Source organism: Grammomys surdaster, unplaced genomic scaffold (assembly GCF_004785775.1).
Source record: "Grammomys surdaster isolate TR1022 unplaced genomic scaffold, NIH_TR_1.0 125925, whole genome shotgun sequence".
Taxonomy (NCBI): Eukaryota; Metazoa; Chordata; class Mammalia; order Rodentia; family Muridae; genus Grammomys; species Grammomys surdaster.
Genome location: NW_021620749.1, coordinates 4,151,961 through 4,169,242, shown reverse-complemented (window position 1 = coordinate 4,169,242; position 17,282 = coordinate 4,151,961). Strand labels below are relative to the sequence as shown.

The 17,282-nt window shown below is 47.7% G+C and overlaps 1 protein-coding gene across 3 annotated transcripts in view; it reads left to right on the top strand.

Moving 5' to 3' along the window:
* The window catches only part of Dop1b (DOP1 leucine zipper like protein B), a 100,447-nt gene that overhangs the window by 80,573 nt on the left and 2,592 nt on the right, over positions 1-17,282 (top strand). For 2 of the 3 annotated variants that reach the window (XM_028752509.1, XM_028752510.1), the window contains exons 27-35: positions 1,631-1,775; positions 8,756-8,835; positions 9,926-10,035; positions 10,120-10,266; positions 12,413-12,474; positions 13,664-13,792; positions 15,495-15,631; positions 16,163-16,215; positions 16,774-16,935. In XM_028752509.1, coding sequence (XP_028608342.1) covers positions 1,631-1,775; positions 8,756-8,835; positions 9,926-10,035; positions 10,120-10,266; positions 12,413-12,474; positions 13,664-13,792; positions 15,495-15,631; positions 16,163-16,215; positions 16,774-16,935 — 1,025 coding nt within the window. Of the gene's footprint in view, positions 1-1,630; positions 1,776-8,755; positions 8,836-9,925; positions 10,036-10,119; positions 10,267-12,412; positions 12,475-13,663; positions 13,793-15,494; positions 15,632-16,162; positions 16,216-16,773; positions 16,936-17,282 lie in introns of those variants that run through there. The other variant, XR_003709384.1, reaches the window with a different exon arrangement.

The following is a 17,282-nucleotide window of genomic DNA, read 5'->3' as shown; positions in this document are numbered from 1 at the left end:
GTGTGTGTGTGTGTGTGTGTGTGTGTGTGTGTGTGTGTGTGTGTGTGGTGTCTTCACATGTGTTCGACCATGTACACACATGGAAAGGCCAGAGGAGAACAGTGGGTGTCTTCCTCTGTCAGTCTGCTGCCTTACCTCATTAGGGCAGCCTCTCACTGAACTTGGAGCTAGACTGGCCCCCAGCACGACCCAGCAATCCTTCCATCCTTCCGTCTACCCCCAACAGCATGTGGTCATGGCTGGCCTCTACTTCTCTAATCTTTCCATCTCTCTGCCTCTACTGCCCTCTTAACTCCCCTGCCCATGCCCTGAATAAACTCTGTTCTACACTATACCATCTGTGGCTGGTCACTCAGGGGGAAGAGATGCCTCAGCATGGGCCTGCTGAGACATCCCCTTCCCCTATACCTCACCACACACCCACTGAACATATATTCCCTATCTCTTTATCTTTTTATAAACATAGCATGCTGTTTTGACCATGCCCAGCCCTCTCCGTGGGTTCTGGAGATTTGAACTCTGGTCGTCCTGTTTGCATGGTGTCCTTGCCCAGAACCTGACCAGACTCGTCTGATGACGGTCCTAATTGTAAATGGCCGGTCACTCACCCAGTCAAGCCTACTTTATTTAATCTTGTCCCTGCTTATATTATTAAAAGATGTATTTCTCATACAAATAGCAGAACTACAGCAATTTATTTTAAAGACATCTTTGTTTAAGATAGTTTCTCTGAATAGCCCTGGCTGAATACTCCCCTCCCTGCCTACCAAGTGCTGGAGCTTCGAGCATGCAAACAGAACACAGCACAGTTTACAAGGATCTTGACTGGCTCTATTGTCATTCTAGAATAAACCCACACTTCATCCCATAAAACAGAGTAAGTGTCCCAGTGAGCTGAGCGGCGGACACTGGTTCTGCAGACAGAGACAGGCTAAGGAAAACAAGGCTGAAGGATAAAATCTGCCCCACAGGCTCTCCTTTTCAAGAGCAGAGGGCAAGCAGGACAGCAGCAGACTAGTCGATGTTGTCTTGCTTCTGTGTGAGGATGGAGGCAGAGGGAGCGTCACCGCCCTGCCCTGCCCGTGGTCATGAAGACAGCATGAGCACCTCGGCTGACTGTTGTGTGGCCTGGCAGTCCACGCACCTTTGTAAAGTCCCAAGTCCAGCAGCTTAGTAACAGTGCGTCCTGTGTTACTGCCACATGTTCATACCAGCACGAACCACGATCCGAGAGAACCAGAAAGCCAGTCTTTCCCATCAGTCCTGCAGACTTCTGAACCCTGTGTCTTTATCCGTCGGCTGGTAGAGAAAAACAGCCACTAGTACCATGTCCTGAGAGAAGACTTGAAGTGTCAAGTGTTCAGTACACACGGAAGTCCAAAGCCTGGGCAGGAAACAACTGCAGAGACTCAATGCTGATGTTGTTTGTATTCGATATTTGTAGATTGAGAACCTATTATTAAAATCTGTCACCCCCACTGCCTTTCACCTCTCAGCGTGGCTCTTTGGAAGTCTAACAGAGCCTCAGTGACTCATACCATGGTCTGTGTCCTGTACCTGTTGGACAGTGGCATTGTGTACCGGCACTTCTCCTTAACTAAGTCCCATTTTGCTTCTGTTGGCTCTCCAGGAAATCACTCAGCGAATCCTGGAAGCTGTAGGTACCATTGCTGGCTCCTCCTTGGAACAAACCAGCTGGCTCAGCAGAAATCTGGAAGTGAAAGCCCAGCCTCAGGTCTCTCTGGAAGAGTCGGATGCCGACAACGATATGCACGGTACGTGGACGAAACACTTGCTTCAGCCAAGGGTCTGAGGTTTTGTTTTTAAGTAAAAGGTATTCTGTCAACTTTGCTGATCTATGCAGATCCATGTCTTCAAGACCTGGGAGCTGAGGACCTGAAAGAATGGGCAGACTATAATCTAATGCTATAGACAACCTTACTTCCATTCCAATGTACTTTTATACACAAATGTAACAAAGAAAGCAGTGATCCAAGGAAGGTTGTTTGAGTTCAGGTTGTTAACTCATTTTCTGCTTTGCAATATTTTGCAAAGTGTCCAGGCTTGCCACACTTAAAACAGGTCTTTTTTGTCTCTGTTTGCCAAAAAATCTCTTACTGATTGTCCTTGCATGGCAGCCGTCATAGCTAAGCCCTGTTGATAGGAGGGCCCTATGTCAGAACAGAGTCTGATATACCCAGTAAGGTCTGTCTTTTTCCTATAGGGCCTAATGGCCGCTTGGCAGGCAGGATTGGCATTTTCATATGCAAGCTGTTTCACATAATCTACACCTGCCTCTGCATTACCAAAAATCCTCCCTGCTGTTGTCATTAATCGATGAACAGAATCAGAAAATCGTTCGTCAGACCCTTGTCTGACTGAAGTCAAAGATGTACCAGGGTCTCCCTTTACCGGGAGTTTGCGCCAAGCCTTCATGGCTGCATTTTGAATTTGAGCAAATAAGCCTGGGTCATATTGTATCTGGTTATCACTAGAAGCAAATTGCCCTTCTCCTACTAAGGCTTCAAAGGACCAACCATTACCTGCCTGAATATTTCTCCTAATTGTCTCTTTACAATTCTCATGATACTCTGATTTCCAAATAAGATAGTCACCACCGCTAAGAACTGCTCTCACTAGAGTATTCCAATCACCAGGAGTCAGCCACTCCTCTGCAACAGATTCTAAGATTGCAAGAGTAAAGGGAGCAGTGGCACCATATTGTGCCACCGAATTTTAATTTAATTCTTTAATAATTTGAAAATTAAACCCTGTGTGATGTCTCCACACAACTCCTTGAACATCTCTAGTCTCTGATACAGGGAAAACCTCAGCCTTTCCCTCCTCTGGCTGATCTGTACTAAAACCACAGGACAGGGGCTGCCTTTGGACTCTGGGTTGAGGAACTCGAGGACCTGAGGAATTTTCCTTGCCCTCTTGAGACATCTTCCCTGTCTTTACTTTTTGTAGCTGATTGATTAAATCCTGATACTCTTTTTCTAACTCTATTTGTTGTTCTATTTGTTATTAAGAAGAGAAATTTATTGCTTAAGGAGAGAAATTTTGTCCTGTAACTCCTTTCTGGGATCTACAACCACCATCCCAATAGCGGGAGCATCTGGAGGTGGAGGAGCAGAGGGAGGGGGTCTTCGGGAAGAGGACCATTCAGGGTCGTAATTTTTGGCTGCCTCTTCCTCTAGGTCAGCACAATCTGGCTCTGTCAAATCAATTACTTCAACCTTTGGTCGTATTTTGGATTCTATACTTTTCTTTTGAACATGAAAGACAGCATTTAAACAGCAAAACAGACACCAACAATTAACACACGTAAGCAGCAAACAACAAAACAAAAACAGAGAGTTGAGTTCAGGCTGAGAGTTGAATTCAGGCTGACTTATTACTTGCCCCATTATCACTACTATGACCTACTGGTCTCCACACGGCAGGTTCCCACAGCAATCACCTCTGTTTCATTTCTGAATTTTCAGTGGACCCTTCTTCTGGTAACGTCCCTCACTGGGTCTCTCGTTCTTGCTGCCCCGCCTTGACTGAAAGGATCAACATAATTATCAGAGTGTGCTCGGCTGTTGGAAACAAGTCTCTTGTCAGGGTATATGGCTCAAGATGGCTGCAAAGATAATAGCCGCTTTCGGCTCAGTCGGCTCCCAACATACATACTAAATATTAACAGAGCAGCCCTTTCTCAGAACTTTCTCAAGACACGCCAACTGAAACATGGTTGCCTGGCATGTGCTATAGATTACATCTGGGAAAGCATGAGAGCAAAGCAGACAGCCATGTCCAGATTCCTGACCAGATTGGGTTCAATAGCTATGATGTGATATCCAACAAGAATAAACTTTCCTATAAACTGAATGTAAATGTTTGTCACAGAAGGCACAAAATCACCTCCAAGAGCAGTCCAGGGAACAAAGTGCACCTGAGGTCAAGAAGTGCACTTGAGGTCTCTGCCTTTTTCCCTGGAACCTCTCTTCCTTCCCCGAAGCATTGTCCACGTTTTAACTGTGTGAGGTGTAAAGGGAAGAAGGCAGGATCTGTGCAGGGAAGGGAGTGGTGCTGATGAGCCTGGCTCTGAGTACTTCACAGTTTAGACATCATCAGAGCATCACTATTTCCACTCTCAGTTCTCCTGGAGCACCAGGAGGCACTGGAAAGTGGACACACACATCTACGCACAAGGACAAGCATGCTGCCTTTTAGCCTGTTCATGAGCCCAGGCGACCACCCCACCCCATCCCCTGAACCCATATGCTTGTGACTAGGTGACTGTACCTGTTCATGCTGTTTTATATATTTTTTTAATTGAAAATAATATTTTCAGGCTGGGCGGTGGTGGTACACGCCTTTAATCCCAGTACTTGGGAGGCAGAGACAGGTGGATTTCTGAGTTCGAGGCCAGCCTGGTCTACAGAGTGAGTTCCAGGACAGCCAGGGTTACACAGAGAAACCCTGTCTCAAAAAAACAAAAAAACAAAAACAAAAAAAGAAAATAATATTTTCAGACAATGTATTCTTCATGGTCTTCCCCAAAACTCCTCACACCTCACCCAACTCCAAGATCTATCTCTTTCTTTCTCCCCTTTATTTAGCAAACAAACAGGTAAGCAAACAAGAAAACAGGAAAAAAGGAAAAGCATAAGAAATGCACATAAGCACACACAGATATACAAAAATAAAGACCAGAAAAACACAAAATTTCCAGAAACCATAATGTACAAGAAAAAGGACAGTAAGACAAACAAAAATGCCCAAACAAAGCTGCCACCCTAGACAGAAATCTACAAAAATACTGAGTACCTTTTGTATTGACCACGTGCTGCTGGGCCTGGGGACTCCACTGGAGAAAACAAACCTTCCCATTGTGAGCTTATGTCAACTGAAGAACTCCTTGGTTTGGGACAGGTGGGGACATTATGTTCAGTTCCTCCTCTTGGCACTGAGACCCCATCTTGCTTGGGCCCATGCTGCCAGTCTCTGATGTGCATGGTTCCTGTTATCTCTGAAGACACTTGTCTCCATAGTGTCATCCATCCCCTGTGACTTTCACAGTCTTTCTATCCCGCCTCTCTTTGCTCCCTGACCCGAGTGGAGGGTTGATGAAGACATCATCATTTAGGACCGAGTGTTCCAAAGTCACACTGTCCAGCTGTGGGTCTCCTCAGTAGTTCCCTTCTACCACAAGAAGCCTCCCTGAAGGTGGCTAAGCAAGGCACTGATCTGAGTCCCATCCTGTGTGGTCTGATTCATTCTGACAGTCTCCTGGATGGACCTAGAGAGTGGGCGTGGGGTGTGGGACAAGCACCCAGCAGTCGGCCAGGCATGCACACACTTCTGTTTCAAAGGAGTGGAGCCACATGGTATGCCCTGACACCCATACAGGAATTCTCTTCCTAGAATGAGGAGGGACAGGGAGCTGGGCAGTGTCCAGAGGTCAGCCTCACGTATTGTTCTTCAGAAGTTGCTGCCTGCCTTATTTTTTGAGGCTAGAATTCTCCCTGGGACCTGAACTTGCTGATTGGGCTAGTTGGCTGGCTGGCCACTGAGCTTCTGAGACCCACCTATCTCTCTCTCCCCAGCACTGAGTCACATGACCCAGCCTCCAAGCCCATCTTTTTTTTTTTATGATGCTGGGGTCAAGCTTGGACTTCATGATTGTGTGACAAGCACTTTGTTGACTGAGCTGGCTCTCTCCCAGCCCCTTCCTTTACCATTTTAAGCCAGTGATTATGCTCTCCCAGATGGTGCTACGGTTGTAGGGGAAGAACGTCCCGTCCCCACCGTACCTGTGCATGCTCTCCAGCTGCTTTGCTGTGACTCGCTCTTTGGGTGTTGATTAAGCTGTGCACCCACCGCAGCTGTACCGACTGATGTGTTGTTGCCAGTCTGTTGCTCAGTAATTAAATCCAACCTGTGGACAGTCCTATGGCAAGGCATCACCTGGCTCCTTTCAGTTCCTAGAAGGCATAGACAGTGGAAGCTGGCAGTGGTGTTTGAGCTGCTTAGTAAGGCTTAATTAGCAAATGTCAGCAGCACTCAGCAGTAATAAACAAATGTTCATGTTGGTTGAAGAAAGAGCGAGCATTTCCCTCCACTGATGTGCGTGTGTTATACATGTGCAGGTTCTCAAGGGCACTGTTGTGTTTGGACTCTAGTGCCATTCAACCAAGGAGGCTTAGGTTGAAACGCCTAAAAAAATCCAGTGTCTATTGTGCTTGTTTGTTAGTTATGTGTTATGGGTAGTTTATTTGAATATGTCTGTCCACGTGTATGTCAAATGCCCATAGAAGCCAGAGAAGGCGTTGGATCTCCTAGAACTGTAGTCACACATGGTTGTGAGCTGCCAAGTGGGTACTGGGAATTGAACCTAGGTCCTCTGGACAACAGACAGTTCTCTAAACCACTGAAGGAACAGCAGCTGGAGGAAGGTATTTGCTGGAGGTTAATGGGGGTGAGGAAGCACACCCACAGCAGATACACAGGGAAAAGACACCAGAGAAGGGACTCAAGATCCAATCTTATCTCCAGGGCCGGAAGTTTTAAAGCTCTGAAGAGTTACCCTCCCATACTGGGGGTTGGTCAATGTGAAGACAGACAGGGTGACTGATTGATCCACACACAACTGCTGTGCTATAGTCCTGATCCAGCCGTGAGCCTGCTGGTGGGAAACACATGCTACCAGCCTTGTGTTTTAATCAGGAGGGTGAGCCAGAAGCTGGCCCTCTTGAGCCAGCCTTTAGGACCTACCCATAGGCCCTCTGGCTATCGCCTAGTTTCTCCTTGATCGAACTGTTCAGAAACAAGATGGAGGATGGAGACTGAAGGGGAGCCAACTGGGTATAAAGTTGTGGCACGTAGGATCTCACACTGCCCCAGTAGTCAGGGCACTTATGCAGTATGCTCTGTCTTCAGAAAGTATCACTTTGACTGTTGTGAGTAAGGCCACTTTGTGCAAGAGCAGGAGCTGGAAGTCCTGTCGAAGGATCCTAGGATGGTTTACACAAGAAACAATACTGACTTGGCTGTGGTTTGAAAATGCAGCCAAGGAAGGTTCAGATTTTTGGCTCAACAGTTTACTGACTTAGAGAAGAATGGGGGAGCAGAGTCAGCACTGCACATGGTGAATTTGAGATGTCAGGAGAAGAGAAATAACTTTCAAGGACAAATAGCAAGTCACCAGCTGAGAGAACAACCAGGACAGCACGGGAAGAGTCTAGGGTGGTCCCTGAATCTGGACCAGTTAGCTTAGAAGGCTGCTAGGATGCTGCCAGCTCATCACTGGCTTCCATTTGCTTCCAGCTTCTTTCCTGTTCTCTCATTTTGTGTTGGGTCTGGGGGAGGATTGAAGTTTTAAGGAAGAGTCTTTTATAATCCAACGCCTCAGGGTCGCATCACTAAAAGATGTAAAAACACTTCTCCTCGGAGTCTCTTACCCAGGAGTGAGGCCAGATGTGAACTCTCTGCTTCACGTGCCCTGTGTTTTCTGTCTTCTTCTGTTGTGTGAGTCTAAGTGTGTACCTGACTAAAGGCTGATTTGTGACTCCATCCCTGTGTCTATCTGACTGTTGTGTGGCTGTGTGGTTGTTTAACAAAGGACTTTGATCTATATTTATTGAACAGCATATAAAGAATCACATGGGAAAGGAATGGGAGAAATCTTTACCCGGTTTTACAGGGATTAAGTCACCAGCTCCAACCAGCCCTAAGTGACCCAGATACCAAGCACTGCTGTTTGCCAGCCCATACCCACAGTGGGCACTCATTCTAGAAGATTGCTTTCAACTCCTGTGTCTGCTGCTTTCAGTAAATTGGTTTTAGAATTTCACTGTGGTCATTCCAGAGGGGACAAACCATAACAGATCTCAGCTTGCTGGACTTAGCCAGCATTTCCCCTTCCTGGGTGCGTTCGTCTGAGGGAGAGAGAAGCAGGCAAGAAGAGAACATTTGCTGGATGGATGAGGGGCAGGATGTGTGGAGATGAAGAAGGGCATTCTGCAGAAGCTCAGCAGTGAACTCTTGTCAGTGCTGTGACAAGGACAAAGACCGGAGCAGAGCTAAGTAGTGTTGGAAGATGGACTCTGAGCTCAGAGACCAAAATGCCAGCTGGTTACCCGAAAAGACCTGGAGGCAGTGAGCTGTTGCTGGTGTGTTTGATCCAAATACCTACATTCTTTTGTCCTGGTTAGGTTTTATGACTTAGCAAAGCGAGAGTCATCTTGGAAGAGCAATTGCAGTTGGTTAATGTCTCCATCAAACTGGCTGTAGGCAAGACTGTAGGACATTTTCTTGATAAGTGATTTATACAGGAGTGTCCTGACTAATGGAGGACAGTGGTCTTCAGTTCTATAAGAAAGCAGACTGAGCAATCCATGAGGAGCAAGCCAGTCAGCAGCAGCACCCTCTGCAGCAGCTCCTGCCTCCAAGCTCCTGCCTCCAGGCTCCTGCCCCGGCTTCCCTTTATGGAAGATGGCATGGGAGGCGGGAGGTTGGTTTTCCAAACAGTGTCCTCCGTGTGGCCCTGGATGATGTAAGATGTAATGAGTGTTTCCCTCCTCAGGTTGTTTGTGACCGTGATCTTTATCACAGCAGTAAATAGAAACCTAACTTAGACAGCCATCATGCTTAGAATTGGATACTAGAGCAGATACTGAGACTAACTGCAGTCAGAGTGAAAGTGCTTTGGGGAAGGAAGCAGCCACTCCCTCAGAACTAAACAGACTCTTCTTTCTGTCTGCAGATGCTGCTGCGGCCTCCACCATGGTGTCCGCTTCTGCCCCCTCTGTTTACAGTGTGCAAGCGCTCTCTCTCTTGGCAGAGGTAAAGGCTCACCTGACTTGTGGTCCCTTGTGGAAATGTTTACTGTCTTGAATCATTCTGAAGGCATGTATTCATTATGGGTGCGACATGGCTGCCCCCTTCTGCCTCAGCTCTGAAGTCCCGACCTTGTATCAGCCATCTTTCTGTTGCTGCAGCAAAATACCTGAGAAACTCATTTTACAGGAAGGAAAGGTCTGTCTGGCTCAGGGTGTTAGAGGCTTCAGCCCAGTTGGCTGGCTGTGTTGCTTAGCCTCACAATGGAGAGCATGTGGAGGCACACAGTGCTTGCCCTGTGGAAGGGCAAGGGCACACTGCCAGTGAGCTTCCTCCAACTGGGTCTCCCTTCCTACTGCCATGGGCTCCAACATGTAGGTCTCGGGGGTGATATTCCTGATCACATTTAGAACACTGTCAGGTTGCACTTTTGATTGCCACTTTAGGAGTCTTTTCCTTGTTTTGGGGGTGTGTAGTAGTGGTGGTTCAAGACAAGATTTCTCTATATAGCCCTGGCTTTTTTTTTTTTTAAAGATTTATTTATTTTATATGTGTGAATACACTATCACTGACTTCAGACATACCAGAAGAGGGTGTCAGATCCCATTACAGATGGTTGTGAACCAACATGTGGTTGCTGGGAATTGAACTCAGGACCTCTAGAAGAGCAGTCAGTGCTCTTAACCACTGAGCCATCTCTCCAGTCCAGCCCTGGCTTTTTTAACTCACTCTCTAGACCAGCCTGGCTTCGAACTCATAGAGATCTACTGGCCTCTATTTTCCAAGTGCTAGGATTAAAGACTTGTACCACTATTGCCCAGTGTCTCTTGTTTTCTTCTCTTTTCTTTTTAAAAATGTATTATTGATTTATTTGTTTGCTTATTTGTTTTTGTGTGCATTAGTATCTTGCCTGCATGTATGTCTATATTAGGGTATCGGATCCCCTGGAAGTGGAGTTACAGTTGTAACCTTCCATATGGGTCCTGGGAATTGAACCTGGGCCCTCTGGAAGAACATCCAATGCTCTTAACCACTGAGCCACCTTTATAGCCCCATGTTGTGTTTTCTTTAAGGAATTCTGCCTCATTTCTTGTAGGTTCTGGCTTCCCTTCTGGACATGGTTTATCGCAGCGATGAGAAAGAGAAGGCAGTGCCATTGATTTCGCGCTTGCTGTACTACGTGTTTCCTTACCTGCGCAACCACAGGTGACAGACACCCTTGTCACACTCACACGCAGAAATGTGTCTTTTGTGAAGGTTTCTCTGACCCTGTTCCTTCTCTACCCTTAGTGCGTACAATGCTCCCAGCTTCCGAGCTGGCACCCAGCTGCTGAGCTCCCTGAGTGGTTATGCCTATACCAAACGGGCGTGGAGGAAGGAGGTGCTGGAGCTGTTCTTGGACCCCGCGTTCTTTCAGATGGATACTTCTTGTGTTCAGTAAGAAATTCTGTTTCCATAGACGTGCTCTCTTTAATCTCAGGTCTCAGGAAGCAGAGGCAGGCAGATCTCTGAGTTCCAGGCCAGCCTGGTCCTGGTCTACAGAGAGAGTTCTAGGACAGCCAGAGCTACACAGAGAAAGCATGTTTTTAAAAAACAAAACGAACACTCCATGTGCCAGGAAGACCAAGTCTTCAACGCTTGGGAGCCTGGCCCTCAGAGCTGAAATATGGAAGTGGACCATAGTGTCACCTCGGCTCCTTGGATGGCCCTGTCATGATGGTCATGTTAGTCCTATGTTTGCTGAAAAGGCATTATATCCTTCAAAATACCAAGGTAACCTTTTATCAAAAGAGGCACTGCACTGGATTAAGAGAGCCTGTCATTGGGAAAGATGATAGAAGGTTGAAGAGCCTTTCATCTTGAAAGGCTTAACCTCTTTTGAGATCAGAGCCCACAGTGACTCTGGCAGTATGTCTGGCTGGCTTCCTGGCTCATGCACTCCATGACAGTAGTGGGTGTGGACATGGAGACCCCAGGGGGACAGGACACTGAGCAAGACATTCCTGTGCCTTTTCCTCAGAGCTCAGGAAGCCTGCTCAGGGCCTCCTGTAGCCCAGGCTTCCTGGGGTTCGTGTGTATGCCTGGTTCTGGGTGAGTGTGATTGTATGAGCGTGCATGTGTACACAGGTGGAGGCTAGAAGTTCACTTAGGCTTCTCTCTCCGGCACTGAAACCTGGACGTCCAGCAAGCTCCAGGGATTGCCCTGTCTCCACCTTGCCAGCACTGGGGTCGTGGGCAGGCAGGCACCACACACACTGAGATTCAGACTCAGGTGCTCAGGCTTGGGCAGCGGCCATTTACCAACTCAGCCATCTGCCTAGTCCTCAAACGAGCCTCATTAAAACACTGTTTTAAAATGTTATTTCATTATTTGTGTGTGTGTGTGTGTGTGTGTGTGTGTGTGTGTACGATGCATATGCCACAGTGGAGATTAGAGATAGCCTGTGGGATGAGTCTATTCTCTCCCTTCATGTGGACTCAGGGATGGAGCTCAGGTCCAGGACTACTGAGGACATGGTATTAGCGCTCATTAGCGCTCTTGCCCTGTTCTGTGTTGTTTCCTTATAGAGAGCTGGAAAAGTGTGTTTCATTCCATGACTTGGGGTTATGAGAAAAGCCTTTGCTTGGCCAGTTCCTCATATTAAAATCATGAGTGTGTCACCGCTGTAGAGATAGGGGGACCAGGGGGAATGGAGCTGATAACTCATGCATAGCCAGCTTCACTCAGCAGTTTATACTCTGAGGGTTAAGGAAAATCACCTGAGTGAGTGTTCTCATGAGTTCAAGCTGCATATAACCACAAGGACAAGCTGTACATGGAAATAACATGGTTTTCCATAAAGGCATGCATATCAAGAGAGGTTGAAACATTTAATTGAATAATAACAGCAAGCAATAATGAGTAATCTGAGGTAAACTCTCTGTGTCAGCTAGCTACACCTGGGAGGACCATGAGAATACACTGTAAGAACAACTCTGTGTTTTGAGAGAACTGCGGTCATGAGACTCTCGTGCTGTTTTCTTGGAGTGGTCTCACAAGCACTCAGCATCCCCACACCATGCTCTGACACATGTGGGGGACAGACTCCAGAGAGCACATTTCTTGTTTTCAATTTTTTACAGATTCATTTTGTGTGTGGAAGAATGTAGCACGCGTGTGGGGTTTGGGAGTTACGTATGCAGGGGACGGAGGATGCGCTCTATTGTAGGAGTGCTCATGCTCCAGCGCACATGTGCAGAGCCCAGAGGTGGACGTCTGATGTCCTGCTCTATCTGTCACCCTCCACTGAGAGACAGAATCTCACTGATCCATGGGCAGGGCAAGCAGCCAGCAAGCCCATGTCCTTCTCCACAGTGCTGGGGTTGCAGGCATGAGCAAGCATCCAGGCCTGGCTTCTACCCAGCACTGCGGTCTGAGTGCAGGGCCTCCTCAGGCTCCTACAGCATGGGTTCTTCCCTGTCCTGCCATCTCAGCCCGCATAGCAGGTTTAATAGCTCTTGGAGGCATGCTGTTTTCTCGATGCTTTTAATTAAACTGTCATCAGTTGCATACTTAACTAATTGTGCCTTTTTGTACATCCAGCTGGAAGTCCATCATTGACCATCTTCTGACTCACGAGAAAACAATGTTTAAGGATTTAATGAGTAAGTTTCAAATTATCGTCAAGCTTGTGGTACCCTCGTGCTCAGCTTCTACCACGTCCAACTCCTTCTGAGACCGAGTCTCTTCGTGTAGCCCTGGCTGTTCGGGAACTTGGCCTTGAACTCACAGAGACCTGTGTGGCTCTGCCTCCCCAGTGCTGGGGTTAAAAGTGCACACCACACCCCAGCATATCAAACTTTTGTGGAGCTGAGTGAAGAGCTGAGGGTGTAGATTTCTTAAGAACTGAACAGTCTCAGTCCTGTTGGCAGGCCTTGACTGCCCTGTGCGTCACAGGCAGACACTGCTGAGAGCCTTTAGGCCATAGCCACTGCCTTCAGTTGAAGGTCTTGAGTCTGCTGTAGTTTATTACACGTGCCTCTAGATTTCAGGCAGCGTCTCACTGTAACTGGCTGGTGTCACACCTTCAATCCTTATGCCCTGGCCTCCAAATGCCAGCGTTACAAGTCAGCACCTCGATGCCCAACTTAGATGGCCGTTTCCACATCTCCCACTCTTTCCTGACTCCCTGATTCCGTGTGTCATTAATAAAATGAGTGGATTGTTTTTGTTGTTGTTTGGGGGGTGCAAATTGGATTTGGTGGAATTGTCATTTGTTTTTAGCATTTTGCTGTCGAGAAAAGATCTCCTTCTTTGGCCCAGAGTGCCTGTAACTCATATAGCCCAGGCTGGCATCAGACTGTTGGCAATCCTGCTAGCATAACCTCTCAAATGATAAGATTATAGGCATGAGCCACCATTTCTGGCTGAGATGGGTGTTTTTTTTAAAGAGTGTGCAGGGTTGACTTCCACGCATTCTCAAAGGGGACTTTTGGGACTTTTATCATAAATTGAATCCTACCACTCTCCCCTGCTGTGCTCCCCCTACTCTCCCTGCTGTGCTTCCCTCACAAGCTGACTACTGTGCTTCCCCCATTCTCCCCTGATATGCTTCCCCACTCTCCCCCACTGTGCTCCCCCCATTCTCCCTGCTGTGCTCCTTCCACTCTCCCCTGCTATGCTTCCCTCACAAGCTGACTGCTGTGCTCCCCCCACTCTCCCTGCTGTGCTCCACTCTCCCTCATTGTACTCTCCCCATTCTCTCTCTCTGTGCTTCCCCACTCTCCCTGCTCTGCTGCACCCACTCTCCCGCAGTGCTTCCCTCACAAACTGACTGCTGTGTGTTTATTCCAGACATGCAGAGCAGTTCCTTAAAGCTCTTCTCCAGCTTTGAACAGAAGGCCATGCTGCTGAAGCGCCAGGCCTTTGCTGTCTTCAGTGGCGAGCTTGACCAGTATCACCTCTACCTTCCCCTGATACAAGGTAAGAGCCCCTCTCAGGCTGTTCCACATCTGCCACAGAAGACCTGATGCTGGCGATTTTATGGTGAACAAAACTGTCTTGGCTCACAGCTCTGGGGACTGGAAAGTCCAGGGCCAACAGACAGGCTTGCATGTGACAAAAGGGACCAAACTCGTCCCATTATACTGGAACCAAACCCACTCATGAGGGCCTAATTACCTTTAAGTGTGTGGGGGGAGGGGAGTACTGCACTCCAGTGCTTTCAGTCTGGCGATTCCTTCTCCTCCCTGTCTCCCGGGATAAGTAGCTGGGGCCCAAAGGGCTCAAGAGTTGTAAGTGATATAGAAGCTGGGCTTTGCTCAGGTCCGAAACCTTCTAACTGCAGACTCCTGTGTATGAAGCACAGTAGCTCCTGTATTGTATCATAATGGCAGGGTTAGAGTCTATATGTGTGTATATACATGCCTGCACTGCTCAGTAAACAACCTGATTATATTGCCCCCCAAAAAAACTTTATTTCATTTATTTATTTATTTATTTATTTATTGACAGGGTTTTCCTGTGTAGCCCTAGCTGTCTTGGAACTCACTTTGTAGACCAGGCTGGCCTCAAACTCACAATGATCTGCCTGCCTCCCAAGTGCTGGTACTAAAGGCCCAGCTCACAGAGTTAAAATGAATAAAAATGAATCTTTTTTTAAAGGAATGAGAAATGACAGATGGGGGTGCCATGAGTGAGAGATAGGGGTGGGGGTGCTCTGTGGGCTGCTGAGGGAGTAGCTGCTTCAGGATGATCTCCGGAACAGGAAAAACCTGGCTTCTAGGAGTTTTGTTTTTTTAAACAGCCTTGGGGGCACGATGGGGAGTTTGACTTTGCACAATTTAATTTCACACAGTGCACATGACAAGGAGGAGCCAGGGTCTCCTTAGGTTGTACGTCAGCGCTTGCTGTCAGCTGCAGAGGGCACTCCTTAACCCAGAGCCGCTACTGTCCTGATGGGGCAGGCCTGTGCTCGCACCATCAGGCAGCACTGAAGGGGATGGCATTGCCCAGAGCCAACAGCAGTGAGGAGATGGGAATGTGGGTGGTGAGGGGCACAGCCACCAGCTGCATGAGGATGAGGTAAAGTGTGTGCCATGTGGGCTCCTGTCAGTGTGGACAGTCACTGCCATCAGGAGGACAGGTAGAAGCCAGCCGCAGTGGAAGGCTGAGGCAGGCTCACTTGTTGGAGGCTAACCTGGGGTACAAAGTAAGGCCCTGTGGGGGTTTATGGCACAAACACATACCCTTTGCTCCTCCCTGTTTCCCAGGAGTCTCAGGCTGGCCTCAAAATCTCTGTGGATAACACGTGTGTGCTACCATACCCATTTTATGTAGTGCTAAAGGAAGACTCCATGCTTGCTGGGCAAGCACTGGGCCTACTAAGCTGCATCCTCCACTCTCCCATCCTTTTTCTTTTTTTTTTTTAAAGACAAGGAATACAGGTCACTTGATAGCCCAGGCTAGCATAGAACTCACTGTGTGTATCAGACTGGCCATGTGGCAATCCTGCCTCTACCTGGGATTACAGGCAAGTGCCCGAGTGTATAGGCAGCTAGGGTTCATCTCTACACTGGGTTGTTATCAAAATGCCACACTAATGACCGTTTTATTTTTCTCTCTTGGCTAACCAGAACCCCAAAATGCATATTTGTGTGACTTCTCTAAAATCTTCTTTCCCTAGAGCGCCTGACAGACAACCTCAGAGTCGGACAGACATCCATAGTTGCTGGTCAGATGTTTCTTTTTTTCAGAGTTCTGCTGCTAAGAATCTCTCCCCAGCACCTGACCTCACTGTGGCCCATCATGGTCTCTGAACTGGTGAGTGCACACGGTCCAAGTTTAGGCAAAATTGGTGCTTTTAGAAAAAATCCTTTTCTTTATTATTTTTAGGGGTTTTGGTTTTTGGTTTTTGGAGGCAGGGTTTCTCTGTATAGTCCTAGCTGTTCTAGAACTTGCTCTGTAGGCCAGGCTGACCTCAAACTCACAGAGATCCACCTGCCTCTGCCTCCAGAACACTAAGATACCCTACCTACACCTAACCACACTTTGATATTATTTGCTGATTTTCCTTATGTTGATTTGTGGTGCTGGTGATTAATCCTGAGGCTGCTTGCTAGACTCTACCTGGGCTCCATCCTCCGCTCTGCTAGGTGTTTGGTTTGGTTTGGTTTGGTTTGGTTTGATTTAGTTTTTGGAGATAGGGTCAGAGATCCATGTGCCTCTGCCTCCTGAGTGCTGGGATTAAAGGTGTGTGCAACCGCTGCCCGGCCTGAGGTTTTATAGATAGATAAATTTAGGTAAATGTGACCTCTCTCAAAGAGTAACTTGAATATACATTCTCTTCCTAAGATCCAGACATTCATACAACTTGAGGAAGATCTGAAAGAGGAAGATGAATTGAGGTAAGTCATGTTGGGATGTGATGAGTTAGATGCAGCAGTGGGGTGTGAGCTGCCACACCACCTGCTGTCCTCGGGGGGTCCTCATGGTGGAACGAGCCAGTGTTAAGATGTAGGTGTTCATTTCATGTGTGTGCATGTGTGCCTATGTGTATGTATATGCACCATGTCCATGTCGTGTCAGAGGAAGCCTGTGGAAGATATCACGTCCCTTGTATCTAGAGTTACAGCCAGTCGTGAGCTCCCCAGTGGGTGCTGGGAATTGAAGTGGGGTCCTCTAGAGGAGCAGCAGTGGCTCTTAACTGCAGAGCCAACTCGAGCCTGTTTCTTTTTTTAGACAGGGTATCATATAGCATCAGTTGTCTCCAAACTGGCTCTGTACCTGAGGATAGCCTTGAATGAGTCCTCCTGTCCCACGTCCCCTCAACAGGCAGGCATCATGGTGGCTCGTGTTCTCCAGATGTATTAGCAGGGAAATGTGTCTTAAGGACTCGTCCTAAGCAAATGATGTTCAGCAGATGTGAATGAGTGTATAACGAAGATTTCCTTTTGAATTTATAGAAACAGCAACAAAATAAACAGAATAAAAGTCCCAGTTGCTGATGGGAATGGGCCTTCAGGCAGGGCCATGTCCCCCAGTGATCTCATCATGTACCTCTCTGCTTGCAAGTTCCTGGACACAGCGCTTTCCTTCCCGCCTGACAAGATGCCCTTGTTTCAGATGTAAGTGGGATGAGTCTTTGAGGTCCTTTGAAGTTGGTTCCCACCCCCCACCCCCCCACCCCCGCTGTTGGGCACTTCACTTTTCTTTCATGTGTAGGGAGTGTGTGAGAAGCTGCAGTGCTCCCAGCATCTTGAGTGACTAAGCCTGGGTTTCAGATTTCCCCAGACAGCTGTGGCTTCATGACTTGGCTCACAGTCCTGTTTGTGAATCATCTCTGTGGAGAATCAGCATTCTTATTGTCTGCTGAGATGGCCTTTGCTACTGGACGCCTGTGACTGGGTCACTGCTGGTGGTTCTCCGTGTGTGTGTGTGTGTGTGTGTGTGTGTGTGTGTGTGTGTGTGTGTG